Below are 26,659 nucleotides of genomic sequence, written 5' to 3' on the forward strand. Positions count from 1 at the left end.
AATCAGTACACTTCCTTCACTATGTTAGCTAAGGCACTTAAAAAAACAGAGGCTATTCTTTTCAAGGATCAATGAGGATTAAAGTTCTCAAAGTGCCATGCCAGAAGTCAGAAGAGGAGCTTTTAATCTCTGTTTACTGGAACCTCTTCTGATGGGGTAGCTCCTCCAGACTTGCCTTCCCTACATATGCCTCCTTGTTTAGAAAAATTGCTGAACAAAAGAAACCAAGTTAAGGTGAACATATTGAGTTGTATTACAAGTTTTAAGACAGAAGGATGTGATCTATTTTGAAAGTCCCTGATGATTTATTTAGTGAGCATATTTTTACATTGTTTCCTTTAACATGAGAGAAAAGGTGCCTTTGGAAAGGCACTGCTTTTATCTCATCTCCTTTAAAATCACAGATCTCAAAAGAAAAGCTATGCCATGTCAGAATTTAAAACACTCGCCTTATGGCTGTCACCCAAAGTAAATGAAATACGTGCCACCAAGTTTTAAGTGATTGCTTATGATGCTAATCTTAGTCAGATTCTCAACCAAATTATGTAAGTTCCCACTGTTTCCCTAAAAATGATGGAGCTAAATCTTTTTATACCAGAAAAGTATGTGACCCTTAAGTTTTAGTGTCTCCTGAATCAAAGTTTTATCCAGTTTAATAATTTATCATCAGAACCTATTTTTCATTAATCTGCCTATGCCCCTGGTCCGCTCAGGCTTGGTACTTACAATGTAGCTCTACTGTAAAAAACAACGTGAAATTAGCATTTTCTTACTCAAGATATCCCTTTCCTGTGTGAAGCCAGAAAGAGTGATGCTTAACTTACAATAAAAAGTACTAAAATCTTCTCTTTCGCCCTTCCTGGCAGAACCAATACAGCTGAGGAGAAGCGAACAGGACAGAATTTTTGGCTCATGTGTTTACAGGAGTATTAATCAAAGTGCAGGGCTACCTGGGCAGCCTGGGGGTCTCTGGGCTGTGACCACGGCTACAGTCCCGCTGCAGGAAGTGGAGAGCTCTGTGGACACGCTGTTTGGACAAGCAGAGCTTGCAAGGCTGTTGCCACTGATGATGTTGCAAGTCAAAACAACACGAGTTCCCAGTCCCAGTTGACGTCCTCAACTCAACAGAGACACAGTCACACGCATAAAATTAATCTCAGGCATAAGCATCGCAGGGTCAGGGCCACTGCAAGTCTAGGGACTAAAAACCATACAGTGTTATTTGTTGAAGTGCTGTAAAACATCTCAGGTGTGAACTCTTCTGCACCAATCCTGAGGGATTTGCTTAGCTAAAATAGACTGTGGGTACCAAAATCAAATCAGATTTGGGGACAATTTTGTACATTATAAAAGAGAAACTTAATTTGTTCAGGGACAGATGAAGTAACACTGGTGTAAGATCTCTTGTGGAAGACAATACAGTTTGAGGCAATACTCCCTCCATTGTCTCCAAATTATTTTTTTCTGCTTTTCAAGATAAGTCCTTTCTGAAACTCACTGTACAAATTCAGGATTAGTTTCCCCAAGAAAGTACATGTAATATATAATAAAAACAGGTATTTTTCAAAACCACTTTCAATATCCCTTTGCCGTGAGACATCATTTATTACCAGAACGTTCTTCAACTTTAGACAGTCTCTAACATATGACTAAATCTGAAGTCACTTTGTCTGTCAAAAGGTAAAGGGCAAATTAGTTATAAGGGCAACGGGGTCATCAGAAGTCATTCTCTTTGGACCTTACATAGTAAAAAATATCTTCAGTCTTCCCAACAACCAAACTCCCCAAAGTCCACAAATCCTAGCTTTGCAGGAGGCCAACCTATTCAACACAAAGGTCAGTATCATTACACAGGAAAAATAAACCTATCCTATAGTCAGAAATGACAGATCTGCCTAGGAGGCAGAGGAGTCATGCAGCTGTCTCTCTGGGCTTCCTTCACTCCCACACTTGCAATCCTAAGCTTCTTTACATGCACAAACACACTCTTGTCTGTTTAACTTCATGCATGTGTATGCATACATACATCTGAACAATGCATTTCCATGTGGGACAAGGAAATATCCCCCCCAAATGTGGGAACCTGTGAGATAAGCCATTGTCAAACAGCATGCAAGAAATAGCTGATCAAACTGAGCTCTTCTGCTCATGTACTTCCCTCTGGACCCCAAGTCTTCTTACCACCTCACAGGAAATACTAGTTCAGTCAGAGATTAACCACAGCTTGTATATAGAGAGGTCCTGACTCTACCTTCAGCTGTCACTCCTGTCTCACCAGTTTCTGCCAGTCAAGGCTAAAAGCCTCATGCTTATTCTTCTGCCTGCCTTCTTAATGGCTGAAAATACACTGAATGTTTTCCCACTAGCTTGCCCCTGCACTTGTGCTCCCAGCCCAGGGACCACGCTCAAGAACCCGGTGAGTGCTCTTGCCCCACAACTCCACCTCCCATTACTGCCACGGCAATTGGCAGCTTCTAATCCTCCTGCAGGAGCAAGTACATGTGGCAGCACATGACTAAGAAGAAGGACTGCTGTTCTCTTTTAATGACATGCCCCCCTCTACCTATCTGTGGCCATTACTGGAAGGCAAACAGTTCTCAAACAATTTCATTTCAAGGAAACGAGGTCACTTAGTGCTTAGGCTCTTTGAAATCAAGTACTTTGCACGGACGAGAGCACAGCTGTTCGCATGCCTATTTTCCTTTGTAACCATTCTGGAAGTATTTTATATGTGCTTAAAGCCATACTAACCTCTAATGGGTTTGGGGAGGGTATGATCTGACTTGAAAAAGCAACAGCCATAATGTGTGGCTGTGAATACAGAACAGAGACCTGCCTTGTCCTGCACATGCACAACAGAGCCAATGCCAGCTCTGCTGCAGCACAACGACACTACCTGTTACTACCTGAGTGAAACTTGTCACATGCCTTGTCACAACTTCGACCTTAGAGCTACAAGCCCGAGATGGAACAGCAGGAGCCCAACAGTAAAGGCCGGCAAACATGAACGTGCTGGTTTCAGACTCCTATCACACAGTACCAGCCACTTAAATTTCCTTTAACTTTTCAAAATTACTTTAATAAGCTTTCAGTATGAAAGAGATGACATAAAACACACCCTAATCTGCTATGCATCAAATTTAAAATGCCCACATGAACACAGAAATAAAACTGTTATATCTAAAGGTAACTGTTGTAAATAAGCAGCTATGCAGTATGAAGAGAGGACAAATCTCAGCTGGGACTTGACAGTCTGGTTTTGTTCTCATTTGTACCCTTGACCTGTTTGGTGAGTTTCAGTAAGTCAATGCTTTCTTTCTATTTCTTTCTGGGTCAGGGACTGCCTGCCATTTTATGTTCATATAAGTGGCTGGGATGAAAAATCCCAGTGCTAGTCAAGATGATCTCTGGATACAATACAAACAATATTTAAATACTTGTTAAACAAACAAAGAGAAGAGAGGCTTTTTTTTTAAAACGGTAATAAAGTATCATGTTGCGATGACTGAAAACTTCAGATGTTTAATACAAAAAAGTATGTACATATATGTCTGTATTTACCCTAAACACTCATATTCAAATATATTCCTGATTAAACTGCAGAAGCCCATCACAGCTTTGCTAGATTATTTCCCACGTCTGTATCTTAAAATATTGAAGTTTTATCACATCACTTCTAACAAAAAGTATTGATCTGCTATATTTTATCTTTAAAATGTATATTCTTGCTTCACATAAAACTCAATGCATTTTTTTATGTGCACATGGCACAGAATTGCATTTACATTATGAGAGCCTATATTTTTAGGTATGTATTTGAAAGTGGTTAACATTTTTCTATTCAAATTAATCTGCTTCTCAGCAGCCAGTGTTGAAATAGGTCTTTTTCTAGTCTTTAGGTACCAATTCTGCCTTTTCTTTCCTCTCTCTCCTTGCTTACATGTAAAAATGTCCACTTAAAAGCCGCCAGCTGAAATAGTTGCCAAACAATCCAATCACATAAATTTGCAACATAAGCTGCAAAAAATACATCGCTACATGCCTTAAGACTTCACAATTTCTCTTAAAATGTCTGACAGAATGCCCACAGAATTATTCTGGAAAGATTCAGTATTTTATTCACATGGCTGCCCAGTGAGGCTTTTGTTCTTGCTGTTGGCACTTGATTTCTGATATAAATGCTGAGGTATGACTTGCCAGAGCAAAGAGTTCAAGGTAATTTATTTTACTTTCTCACAGTGGTCAAGAAACTGATGATGTATCTGCTAAGCACAAGTAAATCCCAGGGAACTTTGAAATAGAAGACAGTACTGCTGTGGGCTACATTAAAAATCAAATAAATAAACAATGAAAATATTGAAGAAATAAAATATAAACATTGATAGCAATGGCAGCAAAAGAAATGCAAAGTCTTGAAAATCAGTTGCTGGGTAAAGCCATTGAGTTCTCTTAAAGTTTTGAGGGCTTCCAAGGTTGGCAGTGTCCCACCATTTTGGATGTTTGGTCAAGCCCTGATTGAAACAACAGTAAAGCAATAACACACAGATCACTTTTGATTGTTAGTGTACAGACACCTACTGAGACAGGATATTGCTTGTAAAATCGAACATATTCTGACAGGTGGAAAACGTATTTCAAATATTTGACCTCATTTTTGAAAGAAGGAGGGAGACAACAGTATATATTTTTTTCTTAATGATGAGAAAGCGAAAAGATTCTCATATATTTGACAATAATTATCATTACAAGAACAGAAAGGTAAGAGCAGAAATTTTGTTGACTTGTTCAATGAGGTCATTAAAATTCTTATCTTAGAGAACTGCAGTTGGGATTTTTCTTATCTTTGTTATTAAAAAAGGAGTTTTTAACTAGACATGGAAAAACATTATCATTTTCAAGTGGTGCTGGATTGGGAGATAGCTGCTTTTTGTTTGCCAGTTTAAGTATCCCTCTAGAAACAGAGCTGCAACATCTGAATTCTAATCCTAGTTGGCAGCAAAAACTGGTCACTATGTCAGAGCTCTTCTGACACAATAAATGGCTGTAGTAACGACGGGGAAATCTGCAGGGATTATTTTTTTATTTATTTTAGAAATGTTGGTTCAGCTCACATCTGCGGGGTCCCATGGGTTGCCATGACCACCATCCCCATCATTAAATAAAGTAACAAGCTCCTTCCAGTGATGTAACACTTACCAATCACTGCTGCATTACTTCTGGACTACCTATGTATGCACTGCTTCTGCCACCAGTAAAAGTTCATGATTTGTCAGCTCAAGAGTGTGTCCTTTGCTAATAGATTACTTTTGAAATGTCTGCTGGAAGTGGAAGTTTTTCATTTATTTATTATTTTCTAAAAATGTTTACAAGCAACACACTCTTTGAGCTCTGGCTTCTTGTAGTAGAATCCCTAATTTTAGAGACCTTCGCAATCATTGTTTCCCAAGACCCCACAAGAAAAAGGGATGAGGGTGACAGTGCCCAGCCTACATGGCCAAGCATTCCTCTTCTCCCTCAAAGACACCCTCAGGCATGGGAAGAGAACTGCAGCAGGCTTTCAAAGAAAATAAGGTATTTAATCCACAGACAGGAGCATCCACTGTATGAGGCATGACTGCCCTACCACAGAACTCCTGAGGCCTGGACCTGAGTGATAATTTTGTCCCTGTTATGTCTCAGGAACAGAATTAATCACCCCTTGTTCCCTCCACACAGGTGCTGTGAGGAGCAAAAGAATCACAGGCTTGAAGCATTCAAGTATGATTGTATTGTAATGTATATGTAATTTATACCTTTACTCATGAAATCATTTTGAGGAATGCAGTGAGGATTTAGACAAAGGGAAACATACTGAGTTAGGGAGGGATTGAGTGTAATTTGGTGCTTCCTTTGTTATCTGTAGTAAGCAGGTGAAGAAAAGGCCCTTGGAAGCAAACCTGCTCCCTCATGAAATCTGCATGACTGGAGCAGTTTGATCTCAGTACCTCAGAAAGAATCTGTGCAATTTGAGGGTACCTGAAAAAAAAAAAAAAAAAAAAAAAAAAAAAGGCATGGAAACAAAAAATCCAGGAGTGTGGGAGAAGACAGGTCCTCTGTCCTTTATCTTTGAGCAGTCCTTATCTTCAGACTTTTTAAAAGCAAGGGAGGTATTTCCTTTATTTTTTCTTCACAGACTCAGCCTACCTGGTCTGGCGAACACATTCGGCTGCAGCTGCAGGTTGAGCCTCTTTGAGTTCACTGCTTTTGAGACTCCCTGGCAGATCCTCCAGCTTGCTGATTCCAGCCAAGATACTCCAGCCAGCAATGCTCCTTGCCCTCAGATCACTACCTTCCAGGTCAAGACTGTGCCTATAAGCAGAATGCACAGACACAAGAGCCTAGGCTGGTCTTCTCTTCTGCAAGCTTTGGAGAGTTGCTGTAGTTGTGCTGAGCTAGGCTACTGTGAAGAGAAGAAATCCAGGAGTGTGGGAGAAGACAGGTCCTCTGTCCTTTATCTTTGAGCAGTCCTTATCTTCAGACTTTTTAAAAGCAAGGGAGGTATTTCCTTTATTTTTTCTTCACAGACTCAGCCTACCTGGTCTGGCGAACACATTCGGCTGCAGCTGCAGGTTGAGCCTCTTTGAGTTCACTGCTTTTGAGACTCCCTGGCAGATCCTCCAGCTTGCTGATTCCAGCCAAGATACTCCAGCCAGCAATGCTCCTTGCCCTCAGATCACTACCTTCCAGGTCAAGACTGTGCCTATAAGCAGAATGCACAGACACAAGAGCCTAGGCTGGTCTTCTCTTCTGCAAGCTTTGGAGAGTTGCTGTAGTTGTGCTGAGCTAGGCTACTGTGAAGAGAAGAAAGTGAGGAAGACAAAACAAGACCAGTGCAAAGTCATTGACCCTTATTTCCTTCTACAAAGAATTTCTTTAAAAGGAATCCAGAAAAACACTAAAGAGATGCAATTAACAGTGTTACCTAGCATTTAATTGCTGAGTAGACATGAACATGAACAATTTGCTAAGAAACATACCATCAGTAACTCAAGCTGGGAATACATCAGAATATGCAGGAAGAAGACACAAAATATTTTAAAAAGGCTATTCTCACTAAAATAAAACTCTCCGTTTTGTCTCTAGTTTGAAGTGGCCAGTACATCTCCAGATTTGCAATCCCTTTTTTTAATCAGCATCCTCAGAGAAATGTTTTTAAAATACAAGGAGTTAACCGGTTTTCAGTGTTAGATGGTCTAATGAGCAGCCCTGCAATAAGAATAAATGGTATTGAGATCTGTCCATGACAGATGAGAGATCCAGTTCTCCACCCCACCTTCCAAATTGTCATGGCAGTTTTTTTGTTAGTGTGGTAGGTAAACAAAAGGTCACTATGCAGCCACCAGTTTATTTTGCAGCTGCTTTCCAGGTTATTTGCCATATTTGCTTAACTATGAATGAAAGAACTGATAGTAGAATCCAGAACACCTGTGTCTGGACACAGCTTACTGGCCAAACACAATTACCAGCAACCAGTGATGGGAACCTGTCACATTTCTTTTCTGAGTCTATTCTGACAGTAAGATGTCAGTCATCCCAAGAACTGAACAAGTAGGCTTGCAGGCAGCCAAAGACAGAGAGTACTCTTCAACTCCAAGTTTTCATTATGCTTAAAGGAAAAAAAGCAGGAACCATTTTATGGGTATTATTCCCCATTGTGGCAAAACTTTTTCAAATGCTCAATAAAAAAAAAGGAACTGAACTGTGGAGGCAAGAGAGAAGAAGTAGGGTGGGATGCATGGGTCACAGAAATTTCTATCACAATACCATCCTCACCAAAGACAATGCACCATGGTACAATAAGATCTTACAGGCTTTTACAAACTCGCACCAAAGAAACTTTTAAAACTGAAGGCTTCACTTCATTTAAATATGTAGCCTGTATTATCAGACACTTCGAAGTAGGAAAACATATGATCAGGATTTGCCTTTTGATCCTTCCAAATTGTTTCAGCAAGTAACAGCTATGCCTGAAGTCTTTACTGGAAAATTTTATTAGCAACAGTGTTTACAAGAGTCTTAGGAACCAAGTTCTCTTAGAATCTCCATTAAATAATCTTACAAAACCCAAAATCTTACAAAGCAAACGGGCTCTGCAAACAATGATGAATTTTATGTAAATTCAATTAGAATTCCTAATCAAACGAGCTACAGTTTTATTCAATGCTCTGTACATATGCACATTAAAAAAAAAAATAATAAAAGATGTCCTTTCATAGGATCTGCTGGATCCACAGAGATCTCAGTCTTGTTCTTCATTCACCTACTTTTACTCAAATCAAGTCAATGGATCTTGCATGTGTAACTCTAGATAAGCACAGATCAGGCTTCGGAGCAATCAAAAAGTACCTAACTTTATCAATAAACCAGAGACACACATTTCCAAAAAAGCAGCCAAAGTTGCCTAGTTACAGACTACAGCTGTTCCACTGATTAACAAGAGCTCAATAATATATTTTTCACAAATTTAATCCAACTTAAAGAAACAACTTTCTCTCCTTAGCGTGTATCATAAAGGACTGTGCTCACATTACACATTCAATGCACCTCCTTCAATTACAAAAATCTCTCACAGCCACTGTTTTTAGACAGGGCACACATAGAAAGACACCATGGTTTTGACAGAGAGACGAGGAAATGTTAATTTCTTTATCTTTTTATATAGTTTTCTGCCCCCGAGACAAGGAAAACAGTTTCCTCAAGCAAACTTCCTAGTCCATGCTTTAGATAATGAAAAAAGGGGAAAATAGGCCACTCATTAAACAAAAATTGTTCTCGTCCACATTTTATTGAGGGAGACCCAAGATTCATTACCTGTAACAAAGGAATGCAGAAATTATTTAAAAAATTTGTTTGTTTTCAAGCAATTTCTGGGTCAAAGAATAGAAGAGAACAGTCCTGGGTTCCTCAAACAGTGTATCTGATAAATTAGATCTATTTTTATGCAAATGTTTATGAATAAGATCACAGCCTTCTTACAGCTGAAAAGTGAAACGCTGCATAGGAAAAATGAAAATGATGTTAAACTATAAGCTTGCAACTCTGCAATTCCAATACCCGTATCAGATACAATGAAAGAAATCTGTAAAGCAACCATAGACCTGAAAATGAAGTCACTGCACGTTCTACTTGTTAAACACATGAATCAGGAAAAATAAAATAATGGTGTACACCATTACCCTTAACCCTCTAACAATGCAGCATTTCAACTTACTGCTAGAAGCAGATGGGCAATTCTACAAAATAATTTGAAATACAAAAAAAACCCCTTTAGAGCAGTGGAGTTGCTGCTGCTTGCTCTTCAAGCCTGCTGCTGTTGAGACATTTCAGCTTTTTTTTCACAGATTGAAGTTATAAGGAGTTACAATCACTTCTCAAAAGTTGAACAGCAGCAGCAGCCAGTAAAGAGCAGCTCCTTGCCTTTATTTTATTGTTTTTATCTCCTTTATGTTTTAATGGCTTTTTATAATGATCTAAATTACTTTTCCCCCTCTCATCCACTGAAATGGATTCAAAGCATCAATCCATTACAAAAAGGCAATCATAGAAGCTGGGAGAAGTGAGGTAGTGCTGTAGGGTCATGTTTTTAAAAAAACATATATGTAAGCATATCTCACATTGCATGTCTACAAAAATTTTCTTATGAACTTAATATTGATTAACTCAGAAGTGAAACTTTTGGAAGACATTTGGGTAGTCAGAACATTTCAGCTACATTTGTGTCTACTTTGGAACCTGCAATAAAGTACTTCATGGATGCCCACAGCACACCTGCAGAAAGGTGCTTCAGACAACTGCTGAATTAATTGCTCAGTGAAGTGTGGCCATCAGGCAAAAGTTTTCTTTCAAGTGTCTGTAAGAATTCTTTGGACCAGACTCATGCATCCATACTCACAAAGACAGTTCGTATCTTATCACATACACTTACATCAGAAAACAGGCATAAATAACTTAGCAAAAGGATCTGAAGTCAGAAAAAAACGTGCACTTAAGGAAAATGAGTTCCATCTGTTTCACTTATCAGAAAAGAACAGACAAATGACTACAAAATATGTACCAAGGGACTGTTTTAACTCAAGAGATCAGCTTAACAAAAATGAATAGTTTGAAGCAGGCAAATTAAAAGTATGAACATACACCAACACATACAGTGAAGCTGGTAGTCACTGGATAAAACCACCATCAGACAATGGATGTTCCACTTTTGGTACCACTTAGAGCTTCTACGGAAGAAATGTATATCTGTCTAATACAAGCCACAGGCGTAAAACAAATATTAAGGAAAAGGGGTGACTTAACTCTGTATCACCTTTGAACTATAACTTAGGAACAAATTCTGTCCTTCTTTGGATATGGTCAGTTTTCAATGAACCTATCTGGAACAGTACCTCTGAGGAGTTCTGAATACACCATTTGACTATTATAGTCACACTGGTATCTTCTGCACAAAGAAATCCATTAAAGTGGTCACTAGTTTGATAAAGGAAAACACTGAGAATGAAATGAAACTTCAAAACGTAAACTCAGTACATTTTCTAAAAAAGAAAAAAATAGTTGTCAGTCTTTTGCTTCAAAACTACCTTTTTTCTCTTTTTCTTAGAGTTTTATAATACTGATTCAAATAGAAAAGCCCCAACCTTCCACACCCACCTGTGTCACATTCCAGACATGGAATCAACTGTTTAAAACAACACTGAGTATTTCCTTTGATTAAATTACTGTAGCAGTTTCTGTACAAGGACTGAAACTTATGGCTCTGGTTTAGCAGAATCAGAAACTTAATTTAGCTGCAAAATTTAAATTAGATACATTCTTAAGTGCACTGCTGAATGTCTTTCTCATAACACTTTCCTCCTCCACAGCAGAAGTCATGCAATAACTTTGCTGATAACTGACAAAAAAGCATTTGGACATAAGACACAACTGGTAAACCGCTTTTCCTCCTGTAGGCTTTTGAAATTAATACTTTATTACATCATCCAAGACAGTAAAAATAATAAAAATAATCCCACAACTTAAAAAAAAAATATTAAAATTATTTAAAATCAAATATTATTAAAAGGTCAAACTGCACTTAAAACCAAACAAAAGAAATTCTATATATACACACACTTTTCTAAGAAGATATTACAATTTCCTATTTTTTATCAACAGGCACTCTTCATTCATCATCTGCAAGAAACTAGGTCAGGTCTCCATAGGCCACAGTCAGTTATTAAGTAAGTAAATATGCCACTGCTTCTGTGCCCTCCTATTTTCTTGCTTCTTCAGTCTCATCTGGCTCTCTCTCTTGATGCTCTCTTTCCCACCTCATTTCTTTCAACTCTTGTCTGTACTTCCGTTCAATGAACCGTTTCTGATGGGCCATCTGGGGAAAGTTATCTGACACAAGGAGAAATATTTTGCATTAATAAACAAACTGGTAACATAGAAAGCTTCAGGTCTTTTTTTTTTTTTCTTTTTTAAACTTTGATGAGATTAGGTGTAGGGGGGATAATGTTATTACAATTTTAACCCATTTATTTCTAATAATCCCTAATAAACCAGGGCAGTGTGTTGTAAGACTTCAGTTTGTTCATGATTTCCACATCTGTTTCTCCTGCTACAAAGCACTGCCAAATCTAATAGACTCACAAAAATAAAATATAAAATCTTGGTATGGCAATATGGCCAGGTATTACCTGGATTGCACGTTCTGTTCCCTTAGCAACAGGTGGTCGATACTGAAAAATGAATGTGAGACTACTGTCAAAATAGTCGGGGTTTTTTGTCTTGTTCTCACTCCAAAAAGAATGAGCCACTGGTTCCAAGCATTGTACAGATGTCTCCATTATTATTATTATTTAGATCAAGCAGAATCCACTATATGCCCCATATTGTGGCAGGGTTCCTAATGGGAAAGTAATAGTGCAGCAAAATAGAACACAGTAAAATCTGTTCCTGAAAAATGTAATGCTTGGCTACGTACCAGAATGCAGCCTTAGTGTAGTCTTAAGAGCATGGATGAGTGAAGACTGGCTAAAACAAACTAGACAAGGCTGAGATGATGGAGAATTAGCTAGGGGGATGGATGCTTCTGATTTCAGACATTTGTCTATTGGCTGGTACGTATGCACACTAGTTAGATCTGAGGCTGTAAAACCAGATTATATAATTGATCAGAATTGCTCTCAATTTAGTGCTCAGCTAACAGGATATGACATTTTCTGCATGACCGAGGTGCTGACATTCATCTGTGTCTCTGCACTGCAGAGACCTGCACCCTCCAGTCAGTCCAAAAACGAAGAGGTGGTACCACACATGGCAGGCTGCAGTTGGCAGTGATCCTGCTGGGACCACACAGAGCTCTGGGATTAGCACCGGCTACCTCTCTGTGTCTAAAATAAATGCAAAAGGTTACTGCGCTAACCTGTAAAGCCATAAACTAATCTGGGAGATGTCTCAGCAAAGGATTGCTCTCTCTCTCTCTCTCTCATTGGTTACTAGGAGAGAATTCAGCTGAGGGTCCTAAGGGAGGAGTCCCTTGGCATCAAGCATTTTCCTCCTCTTTCTGGGTCCCAGGCAACACAGATTTGCTCAGCTAGAGAACACGGTGCAAAAGCCACTTAATCTGCAGGAGTTTGTGGTAGACCTCAGATTGGCTGGGGATTTTAACCTAGTCTACTTTATAATCTGAGATAAAATTTTATTTTCTAAATTGGCAAATTAAAAGCAATTATCCTGCTCTCCCAAATTAGAGGATGAGACAACCACACTATCAGAGATTATTAACTAGTCTTATCTCACTGCTTATTTATGCATGGAAAATCTCAACTAGACATCACTGCAGAGGGCTCCCTGTAAATTGCAACCTCTGTCACTGATCATATTAACTTCATTGCTCTGTCACTTCATCCATTACACAAGTGTCTTGAAAGTACAAAAAGGAAAGCCTGCTGCTCGTAAACTGACAGCATGCTGCATATACGTTCTGTTCACATCTTATCCCCCAACAAAATCTGCACCTCACCTCACTGAAGACCAAGGATACAAAAAAGATATTATTTTCTTTGTTACCCAAATATCTTACATTTTTCAAGTGCATCCATTGCAGCTCCCATTTCTGCTTGCTGAATACTGTGAAAGCCAAACAAAAACATGTTACATGAGATCTAAGTTGTATAGAATAAAGTTTCTGACAAAGTGGAATACTAGCTACATTTTTTGTAATAAAATGCTTTGTATAACCAGTAGTGAGTAATTGCCAGTGTTGTATCAGCCTTTCCATAAATATGTGAACAATAGCACTACAGTTCCAGTAAAATATTTTTAAACTTAGATCAATAACATTAACAGAATATTCTAGTTCATTTGTCACTGAAGTATTTGCTTTTACTTGAGAGAAAAAAAAAAAAAAGGAACAAAATCACAGAGATGTGAATGATATAAAACCAATGATAATTTTATAACCATCACCAGATTTGGTAGCAGAAAATAAGATGAGGTCTTTGTGTTCATGGTTGAAGTCTTTCAAACTTTAGAAACCATTATAAAATGCCTGGAAATAATAACATCAGAAAAAAACCAAAACAAAACTGAGAGGCTTGCACCCTAAATTTGTCAGCTGAAATGGGACAATAATCCAGTAGCAAAGCCAAAGATCAAGCCACTGTTTCCTGGAGGCTGTTCTGCAGTTTCTAGTCTGAGCACCTCAAGTGGGTTCGCATTGTCAGCAACCCTGCAGGCAAGCTCACCAAAGCCTAAAACTCAAAACTATACACACACTGAACCCCTCAAGTATTCCTGAAGTAGAACCTCAGAACAGCTTAAAGAAGACTCTACAGCTTTCCTATAGCTTTCATCTTCCAAGGCCAACCACACACTTGTCCATTTCCACATCTAGTAATTTTGGACACTACCACACTCAAACTGTAACACCATGCAATTAATTTTTCACTTTTACCTTGGGCCTTTGCCGCATCCTATTCTTTCTCCTTTGAAGTAAACAGCTACTGTGTATGTCCTGGCATGAGATGGTCCCACTGTCTGCAAAGTCCTGAAATAAAAAATATATTATTTATTCAAGCAGGAAGTATTAAAACTCAGAATCTGTTTTTAACACACACATTACCAAGCTTTCAGTCTGGTCAATACCTGTAGTGGAATTAATGTGAAGCAGGGAGCATGGGTTGAAAGATGCCTGCATAAATCACATTAAATCAGAGATTACCAGTATGGTGCACAATAAAAATGAGAGATTTACATAGAATGCACATTGTTTATACTGGTCATATTTATTCCTCCAGGTTCATTCAGTAGCACCATTTGAAAATTAAAACTTTGTAAGCACAAATCTGTAAGACAAAGTGCTTAAACACTGTGTAAACACTTCTAAAAAGTCATAAATTGTGTGTAGCTGTGCAATTGGAAATAATCACACCAATATGTTTGTGTTCACTAAAACTTTAGTCCCTGAGAGTTGTTCAGTTAGCAAGTTTTCTAAATGACTTTATATTGGACATAGCTTTCTACCTACTCAATATCACACTACAAAGAAATTTTCCATCAGCTTTGAAAAGTTAAGTTTGTTATGAAACAAACTTGCCATTTGAGCTAAAGTCTAGGACATGCATCAACAGCCACCTAAAGGGGAAAAAAGGAAATTCCCTAGACATGCAATGAATCGCTGCTTCTGATGTTTCTTCCTGCTATCCCAAATACCCTTCCACTGTCAGCTCAAGTTCTGTACACTACCTCATTTATTTCTGGAAGGAACACCAATTTCACATCAATTTTTTAAATATCTAACTATAGTACTCTGTCTCCTTCCTGTGACAAGAGCAAACAGAACACACCTCAAATTGAAAAGCAATAGTACTGACTTCCAGTGAAACAGATAATTGTAAGAAAGGGAATTTAAAGATAATGGCCAGCAGGGTGAGAGAGGTGATTCTCCCTCTCTGCTCTTCTTTTGTGAAACCCCACCTAGTACTGTGTACAGCTCTGGAGTTCACAGCACAGGAAAGGCATGGAGCTGTTGGAGAGGTTCCAGAGACTGGTGATGGGGATGATCAAAGGGCTGGAGCCCCTCTGCTATGAAGACAGACAGAGATTTGGGGCTGTTCAGCCTGGAGAAGAGAAGGCTGCAGGAAGACCTTCTAGTGGCCTTCCTTTAGCTGAAGGTGCTAAAGGAAAGCTGGGCTTTTCACTAGAGAGGGCAGTGACAGGACAAGGGGTAATGGTTTTAAACTGAAAGAGGGGAGATTTAGGTTAGACGTCAGGAAGAAATTCTTCACCATGAGAATAGTAAGGTGCTGGAATAGATTGCTTAGGAAGGTTGGGGATGCCCCATCTCTGAAAGTGTACAAGGCCAGGTTGGATGAGGCTTTGTGCAACCTGGTCTAGTGGGAGGTGTCCCTGCTCATAGCAGGGAGGTTGGAACCTGATGATTTTAAGGTCCCTTCCAACCTTACCATTCTACGATTCTGTAATAGGAAGATAACATATTATTAGCTCTAAGCTGTACTATAAAAATCAATTTATCATCACAGTAAAACAAAACAAGCATTTGGTACTAGAAACTCAGTGGATTTTACAAGAATAAGGAATAGTTTCTTTTGTATTCTTCTCCCTCACTCAAGACAAAGCTGTGAGCTTTCATACAGAGATAATGAGGAGTCAGATTTGCAGAGCATCAATTGCAGTCCTAAAGCCATCTAATTTCTGAGGTGTACTGATTGTTAGTATAACCAAACTGCTACATTTCATCAAAAACTTTAATTAAGTAAAGTGACAAATGGAGTTAAGATTTTAATTCCTCATATCTTTTTTATATAACAATCCTAACAGTACAAGCCTTGAATGTTCATAGACTTTTAATCTTCTTTTAGGGGCTAACATTGCATCCATTCCTACATTAATTTAATGCATATGGAAGCAATATACAACCTTAAGTTTATTATTGCTTCTTTGAAGCAGTTATTACACTATCTTACAATTGAAAGAGAAGGGAGATCCATCCTATCCAGCTTCAGGTGTAAAAGGTGTAAAAGCTTAGAGGTTCATTACCCTGAATGTCTTCTATCGCTAAATAAGAGGACGTACATGCGCTGAATTGTGCAGCGAAAATGTCCAAAATTTGTGTTGCCCTTCAGTGCCTGACTCTGGATTAGAAACAGAGTCTACAATCAGGACGTGTAACACAAGACATGTATCATGTTTGCATAACACTTAGACTTCAGAGAAACTTCATACTGTTACTGAATATAGACTGAAGGTATCTTGACTTCATACCCAAGCAGCCATCATTCCAGTACTTTCATTTAAAATACTGCCATTCCTTACATTAAAAAAAGAACAAATATGGAATGATGCCAATTAGAACATAAAAATTGTACTTCCCTTTGCATTTGTACAACATATAATGCTTACTAATTCTTCCCTGTAAAGGCTTACAACACCTAAAGCTCAGAAAACATTGGTTCAACATTTTCCATTTTTGGGCAAAGAAAGACTGGAGGGCTTGGATAACTACAATAAAACCAAATTATGGGAAAAAGGTAGGGTGACTGATCACATCTTCTTTCATATACAAGAAAGACTGATAATTAGCTTGTACCCATAAGATGTCAGTTCTTACTTGTAAAGAGGAATGTCTGGTTCTTTTCCTTCTGTCCTGAGAGTCAAGCAGCACTGCTGAAGTTGAGATTTAGGATCGTTCCAATCTTGATTTAAAATAAACTCCTGTAAGAAAGTCACAAAGATGCTTTGATGATTGAGAGATTGTGGTAAGAGTCCCAGTTGCAAGAACGTGTTTGTTAAACACGTATAAATAGTAGCTGGAAAGTAGGAGCCTGATTGATCTTACCTTTAGCCGTGGAAAAAAGCATACGTTCATGAAGGTATGAACATATTCCAAATCTTTATCAATGTACAGGGCAGCAATAAAGGCTGAGGGGAAAAAGAAAAAGGTACTGTCACTCATTCAAGGAAAAAGTTAATGCTTGCGCTTCTAGGAACAAGTATCTCTGAGTACTCTACAGCCATATTCAATTATGTTTCACAGCAGTGATCCGATGAGGGTGTTATTATCCTGCATATACAAAAAACAATTAAGTTGACCAAGAGATTGTGACTCACCCAAACCCAGTCATCTAAAGAGACAGGAACAATACTGATCTCCTAATCTCACAATTTAACCAGAAGACCATGGATACTTACAAATAAATCACAACAGGGTACCATAAAAAAGTTTTATATATAAATCACTCCTGTTTGTCTGCTATTTCCATCCATCTTAGAGGATCTGGAAAAAGCCAAGGGGTCTGAACAGCTTACAAAATATATTAAAAAATACAAGATACAAGATTAATTTTATTTGCAGAATATTTATCACTGTTCCCACTTCCATTGGAAAGAACGTAGCACAATCTTCCATAAATGGACTAAAAATAATTTCATTTCCATGTACCTTTCCCTTTTGTGGAATCATTACCTTGAAAACTCCAAAAATGCAGTCGGAACGAATCACAGAAATATTCACCTGCTGAAGGAACTACTTCATCTTTCAACAGTGACAAGAGCAGATTAATGAAACATTGAAACTGCTGTTAAACAGCCCAACTTGGATTACCAAATTCAAACTTTCTAGACGTGCTTTTGACCTGGTCTTCATGACACCTCAGCTTCTAAGCCTACAACTTTGTGTCTCTAATTATGCCTCTGTCATGCTTTCATACAGACTTCAAAAAACTATGTTAGTGCTCAAAAATCTAGGCTAATATTAAAAAAAAGGCTTTCAAAAGTATAGGCATAATTTACTTGAAAACCTGAAATTTTAATAGCAATCTGGGTGATTTCTAATGGCTTTCTTAAACAAGCCCCAAGGAAAAAGAAGTTAAGTACTAGGCTGTTATAACCAAATTAACTCACATTCCAAGAGATCAGCCAAAGTCTTAGTTCGAAGAGCTACAGGTCTTTTTGTCTTGTCATTAGTGATGGCAAATTCTTGCATGCCCAACTCTTCTGCCACCTTGGCCTGTGTCCTGTTGTTCACCAAAGAACTTCTCAACAGCTGCAACAGAAAGAAGAACTCAATGGAATGATTTACCAATGCCTACCTATAAAAGGCAGGGAGAGCTGGGGAAAGAAAAAAAAGTAAGTTACGTTTATCCTTGTAGTCTCTCTCTTCTCTCAGTTTACTCATATTTTGCTTTCAGCATACCTCAAATGATTACATAAACACACACGCACACATTATCTTTACTGCTGACTTTTCCTTCTATTTCAGTTCTTCTCACCAAATTTTATTTATTCTATGGACACATTCTGTATTCTGCATTCAAAATGCTTCTGTGCAATCACACAGCATCTTTTAGTCAGTCCTGCACTTTTTCAGGTAATATGCACTTTTCCAGCTTAAGTAACACAGTTACATACATTTTTCCACGAAGTTTAAGCATACAGCATTCTGGAGTCTACAGAGCAGTCCACAGCATCCCCCAGATAAGAAATAAAGAGGTAGTGATTAAAACAAATGCATATTAAAGCAAGACAGTCTAGTGTTGCAAAACAAGCAGATGAGGAAGCTGCTCCATTCATTTAACCAGAGAAGAAAGTGCAGAGTTGGACAGCCCGTATGTACTGCTTGCTCTACTGAAGGCACCTTGGCTGAGCTGTTGCATCCCTGAAAAAGGTGGGGCTCTAACATTTTCAGTGTGTGACAATGTCCAGGACAGCTTGTTCTCCAGCAGAGTTCCATAACGTGAGTAACCCTGGCTCCAGGCAGATTGCTTAAATAAACATAGAGCTCTGCCAAAGATGCAATCCTGTAAAGCTTAAAAGGAGTACTTTGGAATTTTGGGGTTTCTGAAGGTAAAGGTGAGCTTTTTTTTCTTTCTGTTTGCTTTTTTGCTTTAAATGAAACAGCATTAATTTTATAAGTCAGTGATACTATGGGTGATGAGAAAAGAATGTCTCTCTTTTCTACTGTTTATATATAATCTAGAGTTGAGAAGCTGCATGCACATTTTTTTCTCTCTTTGTCTTCTATGTCACATTTCCTCATCTTATTAGATCCAAGTTATATGCTACCTGGCTCCAGCATGTCAACTAAGCTTATGAAAATCAAGATTTATTTGCTGCACTTGATACTTCATCTCTGACAACAGATAAATAAAGAACAGTATGTTCATAATTTGTTTGGCAATGATGTATGAAGCAGATACTCACAACTTGATCTTCATAAACTAGGCAGACTGCAGATAGGATTATTACCCACCTCCCTAAGCTCTGCTTAAACTCATCTTTCATTTGTTCCATTCCAAAATTCTTCGCTTTTATGTTCTCAAGATAGAAAACTCAATACTTTCCCTAACAAAATCCTAAGCATGATACGCAACCTGCATGACACAAGTGCAGTAACACATGACATAAAATCTGCTTCTTATAATGGGAGAAGAATCTCTTTTGCTTGCAGAGCATTTATATTGATGGGACACAATCATGATCAGTAATACCATAAAACGAAGAGCAATATATATACTACATAGTGAATTAAAGATAAAAAAACCCAACAAACTGAGCTGTTATCCTTCTACCATTGTGGTTATTTCACTTGCTCTCTATTAGAATTTGCCTTCTATATGAGTAGGATCTAGCAAGAAACTCAATTCCCCTTAATGACAAGGGGAAGACATGCTATCTGTGCTTTCCCACTAATATTTTTAGAGCTAGTCTCCAATCTGGCAACATACCCTGCATCACTGCAGACACTGTAACCTGATGCATGCTCAACTGGAGCTTAACTCTAATTCCAAAGACAGTTTTTTTTTTCATTCTGCCATCTTAACACATCATACTATAATACTCTGGCATACCTAATACTCTAGCATAAGCCAATTTTGGAGAAGCTGTATCTTCCAACACCCAACAAAATTTCATCCTCTTTTTTGGCAGAGCACCTGGCTATCTCAAAATATGCAGACAAGACTATGTTCTTTCTTTTTCTTAAACATAGTTAATTTACAGACATCTCCTCACAAGTAATTACTACACACTGGGAAGCTGCTGCACTGTCAGTCAAGTGGAATCTTCCCCTCCTTGACCAAAATTGTCCTCAACACTACAGACACCATTCAGCTGACATTCCATTATTACTGGAAATGTAGGCAAGTTCCCAGGTAACAGTAGAAGAGCTCAGTATTTACTGTTTCTCTGCAGATCCCACATCATCAGACTCCTTTCTCACACATGTAATTTCATTTGTCTTAAAATTTAAAAGCATTCTAAGATTATTTTCTTTTTCACTGCATGCACTTTCCCAGAGCTGAAATTTTATTTGGGGCATGGCCCACTACTCCATATCCTAATGTGTCTTCAGCATCCATTTCACTCTAACTTCATTTTCTCTACAAACTTGGTCTACTTGTTCTACTTGCTAACTCATTAATAATTATCTTAAACAACACAGAGACATTCTGATAATTGTTCTGAGTATTTACACAATTAATAGGAACCCTTAATATCCTTCCTGCCAAATAGTTCTTGAAATAATTATTTTACTATAGCAATACTAATGCCTACATTTTTAAAAGTCACCTAAAAAGCTAAAAAAGCTAAAAACCCCCTCTGATCTTGGGATTTCTACCTTATGTTTTTGTTTCTCTGAAGAATTAATTACAAGATTCTTTCACTTCTAACTTTTACCTCAAAAGTTTAGGCTTTATCTACTCTGTGTCCTCAATGAGGCAGGAGAATTGATACAAATGTAAATGGAACTTAAAAACTGGTGAAGAAAAATTATTTTTTGTTAGAGCATGTATTTTCTTTCTTGTAAACAGCTTTAGCCCGAAAGACCCAAGAAGCATATTGAAAATACATTGCCTGCTGCAGAATTAGCACTGTTGTCCCTTTATTGATCTGAGAAAACCCCTCCAAGTAGGTAAGAAACCTACAGTGCTGCCTTCTAACTTTAACTAGAAGACTTGACTCATGTTCCTGGTATGTAGCACTTTTTTATTCTAGTCAGGACTTGAAAAATAAGAAAAGTTTACTAAGCCTAGGAAATTTCTTCCTCACAAATAAAGCAACAGCTGTCTAAGTGCAGTACCAATCAGTAAAAAAAATATATATATACACTACTATCTTATGTTTATAGTACTGTAAATTGCTGAAAGATCCTTAAACTGGGATCTTCAAAGCCCAGAATAAGAGAGGCTGAAAGGCTACAGTAATCAACAATAGAGGACTACTACAGTAGTAAAATTAGATTCAAAAGCTACCACAAGAGCTCCAGATCAAAGACAACAGAAAATCAAACTAAAATAGATTGTAAAAACTTCTTAGGAAATGTAACCCTGTCTAGTTGCAAGTTCAACAGATTAGAAGTAATGAAAAAAAAAAGCTCACGTGATATATCTGTTGAAATAAATTTTTTAGATACCTGTCTTTAAAGAACAACGAGTCTTATCTCCCAATTTCATCACTGACATCCTTAAAATTATTGGTCCACTTCACAGACAGTGGAAAAATTATTTCACTGGACTCATAAATCACCATTTCCTACTCACTGCAGTGCTCACAACTTAAAATTAACAAAGCCTTATTAAGAGCAGTGGTTACTGAGGCTTCTTTTATTAATCAAATCCAGAATAATTCACTAGCTGCTCCCATAATTTCCATCTCCATCCCACTCTTGCTCTCCTAGAGAGCATGATTGATGGCAGTCTCACCGTTAAGTGCCCTTCATGATGATCAGGAAAATGTATGAATAAATACTCTGTGGCTACCAACTGCATTATGGAGTCACCCAGGAATTCCATCCTCTGGTTGTGGCCTCTGAAAAATGAGATATCAATGCAGCAAAATCAATAAGCACTCAGGGAGGAAAAAAACAAAACCAGCATGCACATATAAATTAAAATAAAGAGTGATGTGAAAGTGAGCCTCCCTCATTTCCAAATGCATTTAAGACTATTTTCCAGTGTTAACCAGGTGAGATGAAAACACAGTTTATTACTGTTGTAACACCATCTTTCAGGGAGAAAGCAGATCAAGGTAGCTACATATAAACACACTTACTAGATCACAGATCTAAGACTAACTTAAGGAGAAGAGCTGTTGACATACAACTTCTTATAAGAAAGTGAACTAATTAACACAACTATGTCAATAAAGAAAAAGGTCTTTCCATTCACAAGAAGTAAAAGCATCACAGTTCAAGCCCACGTGAGATCTTGGACTAGGCAACCACTGGTATGGCTCTACTGTTTGCTTTAAAATGGGGCCTGGCAGCTCTACATTCCACAGAACACAAGGGCTGAACTTGGACCAAAAAGCATGATTTTACTTGATTCCTCTGCTCAAAGGTACCTCCAAATATGTTTTGCTACTGTCTCAGGAATGATGTGGAAACAGCAATAGAGCAGAAAGCTCAGAAGAAATACCAAAACGGCCCCCTAACATATTCTGTAGTCTTTCCCAAGGTATCGACCACTGACTACCGTCAGAGGCAGCACACTAAGCAGGGTGGGCTTGCAAACATGGCTGCTCTGTTCTCTTCTGGAGAACACAGAGAACATCTAGAGCTTGTTTACAAATAAAGCAATCTGGGATACCAACAGAAAGACCAACAGAGCTACATAAGGACTCTTGCCGTTTACTTACAGAGTCAGATGGTTAAAGCCTACTGTCCTCAGAGTGAATGCACGTGCTAGAAGCCGAACATGAGTAAAGATGACTCCAATTGCCTCCTCAAACTCTGTAAGCTTCTGAAGAACTGGAGAGGTCTCAATGAGTTGCCTGTCAGTATTGGACTCCTGCAGCTGTAAATAAAATGAAGTGCAAAATTGTCAAACTGACACTGTTTCAGAACTTTGCAGAGGGAAGCAAACCTTCTTTAAACCAAGGGAAAAAATACAAATCATTCTGTGTACAGCTGAAGTGAGAAAAAACAGTTTTCTCTGGCTTTTTGTCTTGGATAATTACCCCTCAAAGAAAACATGAGCACTGATGTATACTTTTTGTAACAGCTCAGGCATTTACAACACATTGCTTATATGGCCTCGTCTCTACAAGTACATAGCATGGGCTACTTGTTTTCATAAAACATGTATAGTTGTACATGTCCGAGTTTTCTAATATTATTATATTGTTTGCAGCTGTGCAACAGATTTAAAAATTATTAGAATAATGCTGGCAGACTGACAGCACGTTAAGATGAGACAAACCCTAAATCTCTTTCTCCCACTTTCCTTCACTATCAAAAATAAAGAATAAATACTTAGTATATGAAATTCAGAAGGGCACAATAACACAAGAAAATTAAAATTATCACTTTGAGTCAGTATCTTTTCTTATCAGTTTCTTGTCTGATGTCCTCAACGTGGTGACACTGTTAAATGGGTTTCTGGAGCTGAGAAATGGCCTAGGCATTTCCTCCAGCCACTCTAGGCACCTCTACTGGCTCAGGGGAAGGAATAATTCAGATGAGAATGCCCAACGGAAAAGTAAGAATAGTTACAGTTTTTTAAAGTGGCATTAAGATCTTTTTTTTGGTTGTTACCTGTTGATTTTCTATTAATTCATTACATTCAATTTGTCTTTTTTTTTAAACACTACTGAGCTTTCAGCTGATACTTTCATAGAATTACATATTCCAGCACCAAAATCCCACGCTCAGGTGGTTAGCGGTCTATTTGGAGTTCAGTTGCATGTGGAATTGACACTGCTTTTTGCTTCCTCATTCACAGCCCATTATATTTACCTACACAGAATTCCATCTTCTTTTTCACTCCATAGTCACTCTTGAACTCTCGCAGATTGCAATTGTTCAGTCTGCTATTGTCCCTGCTGCCCTGAATAATTCAGTATTGTCAACAAACTGCCACCTCACTGTTCATCCTCTTCACTGAGCTGTCGATGCGAACAGCCTGTACTTCAGCTAAGATCCCTAGAGAAAACTGCCAGTGATCTCCATCCCCTGCAAGATGTGGTCATTTCACTCCTCCATTTCTTATATTTCAGCTATTCCTTTAAATCATGTAAGGACTGATGGTATTCAATGGGGTTGCTTTTTTTTTTTTTTCCCCCCCCATCCTTTTTTCTCCCTTCCTCTTTTTTTCTTCTTTTTTTTTTTTTTTTTAAGCACATTTTTAAAAGCCTTTTGTGAGTACCTTTCCAATAGCCTCTTGGGAAAACAAGCACAGTTTCATCTGCATCCTCTCATGCTTTTTTTGTCTCCTCTACAATCTCCTATTCATTTGTAAGGCTGGACTTGTCTTTACATGTTGACCCTAAAGAGACCACATTTACCCAGGTGACTACTAATTACATTTTTCACCACTATTTCTACTGACTTGACTACTGCCAGTAATAGGGTTACAGGCCTCCAGTTCTGTGTATCTTAGAGATTTTTTTAAATTTAATTTGCATCTAACTTGTCATATTTTTACAGTGACTTTTAATAATTTTTGAAATGCAATTTTTCAGGCTAGTTGTGCACAAAAGGCCAACCAGACCAGCTTCCCCTAGGGGAAGTAAAGAGTTAGGATGGCTTTTGGGACTTAGAAGAAAATAAATTTTCATCACACAAGTTAAGGTACTAGCAAGAAATTATAAGCTGCATACACTGACTGCCTCCAATCTCTAAGCAGTGTCCAAGTCTTCTTTGTGAAAGCAGAGATAAAAAGGTTAAAATAAAGCAAGAGAAAAAAAAGAAATCCAGAGTTAGAAGAATTTTCTTGGGAACTTGTGCCACCATGCATGATAGCCAGTGCTGAATCTCAAAAGTTTATCTTCCTATTAAGACTCTTTTCTATCTACAGTCACAGCGAGTTGGTTGTAAAAATACTTCATATGCACTGATTCGTTGTTGAAGATTTTGTCCATTGTAAAATTTGTACAAATATACAAGACATTCCAAATGGAGGCCTCAAAGTGAGCTTCTGTGGGAAGGGTGTGCTCACAAGAAGTTTCAAAGGAGTCAAAGTGACTGTACAAAATATCAGGTATTTGGTTGGACAAAAGAAAACTTCCAGATGTTCATATGACCCTGAAAACCTTACTGTCTGGATGACAATTTGAATAAAGCTACTCCTGCAGCACTGCTGCGCATTTGGAAAATGCTGCTGTCTCTACGCTGAAGATAAGGAGCTACAGTGCAGAGAGAAGCTCTGTGACTTGCTCTAGGTCTCGCCCAGAATTCATTCAAGGAAAACAAACTGGAAAACAATTCTCTCAACTTCCACCCTTGTCAAGTAAAAATTTGTGAACTTGTATCCTCCAAAATACGAATGATAAATTAGCTTTATACCTTCATAATTTTAGAGTTTACTTGCTATTAATGCTACTGGAATCACTGTAACAACCACGCCAATGCTGCATACACATACCAAAAAAAGGTACTTAGAATTACACACTTACTCCATTCAGCTAACATACCTTCCTACTATTAAAGTTTCAGTCTTTCATTTCAGGTTAACAAAATACAAACAAAAATTGGTTTTGTACTCTTTTCCCTCTAACTTCAAGAAGATGAACAAGAAGATGCCAAAATGTTACCTCTCAGTAGATTCATCGTGTAGGCACAGTTATACATCAAACATGAGCTAAGGAAAGGTGAGTGATTAAGCCTCAGAGAGGCAGACACTCATTTATAAAAAAAAAACCACAAACCCCAAAACCAAATACAAAGGCAAACATACATATATCTCATTTGGCTACATTTCAGCACAATTTCTGAAATGTCATTACAGTGGAAAGGTATGGAAAAGCATCCCTGAAAATAATAAAGAGCTGTGAAATTTATTTCAGAAAGGGACACACTTACTTGGAGTGGGTGTAGTGGATAATTAAGCCATACATCCCGCAGGTCCTGCAAACATTGAGAGATGCCTTTAATGCTCAAGGGAGTCATTTAACAAATTCCACAGTACTAAATAAAATGTCATTACTTGAAATACAGAACTATTTCAGATGCTGACTCTGCTTATTGCAAATTCAATAGTGCTGGCAAACTAATTTTTTAAATCATGTATTTGCTGTTCAAACTGCCTGTAGTTTTCCCAATTAGCTTGTGTCAAAGAGGTGGAAAAATCCTTGAACCAAATAAAAAGTGGTTAAAGGAAGAAAAAGATTTGTTTAAGCCTCAGGACTAACTTTATTTGCAAGTACTCCTCAGCAGCAAGTTTGACTTCACCAAAGGCAAGGACTAAAAAAAAAGAAAAATCCCACTTATTTTCTTCCATTTCATACAGGTTCCTTCACTACAGGCACTGAGCAGCAAATAAACACTGAGTTACAATAGGCTTCAAAACACTTATTTCTAATAAGCTTTGTAAATTCACAGACTCTGAGACTTTCAATAAGGAAAATACTGTGTCGTTCATCCCCTCACTGATGACACGTGTATTGTTCCAGCAGTATGTACTGGTTACTTCCCTCAACCATTATACGGGATAACTTCCAATTGGCAGTTATCTAAGATGCTGTACATAAGAACAGATCAGATTTTTAATCATGCTCTTGGTAAACAAGGACAAAATCCCTTGTATTTTTTTCAAAGATATGTTTAAAACTTCTTAGAGTGGGAGGATTTAGTTGATGAAACAGGAACAGTGGCTCCACATGTGCATCATTTCCCCCA

At 38.0% G+C, this 26,659-nt stretch overlaps 1 protein-coding gene across 1 annotated transcript in view; it reads right to left on the bottom strand.

Annotated features, from left to right (window-relative positions):
• Nucleotides 1–10,987: 10,987 nt before the first annotated feature.
• The window catches only part of DROSHA (drosha, ribonuclease type III), a 67,237-nt gene continuing 51,565 nt past the window's right edge, over nt 10,988–26,659 (bottom strand). The window contains exons 23-31 of the mRNA XM_010000891.1: nt 25,844–25,888; nt 22,681–22,838; nt 21,747–21,852; nt 17,947–18,088; nt 16,883–16,965; nt 16,655–16,758; nt 13,979–14,071; nt 13,106–13,152; nt 10,988–11,418 (exon numbers count right to left, since the gene is read on the bottom strand). Of these exons, the coding sequence (XP_009999193.1) occupies nt 11,288–11,418; nt 13,106–13,152; nt 13,979–14,071; nt 16,655–16,758; nt 16,883–16,965; nt 17,947–18,088; nt 21,747–21,852; nt 22,681–22,838; nt 25,844–25,888 (909 nt within the window). The 3' untranslated portion in view covers nt 10,988–11,287. The remainder of the gene's footprint in view (nt 11,419–13,105; nt 13,153–13,978; nt 14,072–16,654; nt 16,759–16,882; nt 16,966–17,946; nt 18,089–21,746; nt 21,853–22,680; nt 22,839–25,843; nt 25,889–26,659) is intronic.

This window comes from Chaetura pelagica, unplaced genomic scaffold, assembly GCF_000747805.2.
Source record: "Chaetura pelagica isolate M959 unplaced genomic scaffold, ChaPel_1.0 scaffold104, whole genome shotgun sequence".
Classification (NCBI taxonomy): domain Eukaryota; kingdom Metazoa; phylum Chordata; class Aves; order Apodiformes; family Apodidae; genus Chaetura; species Chaetura pelagica.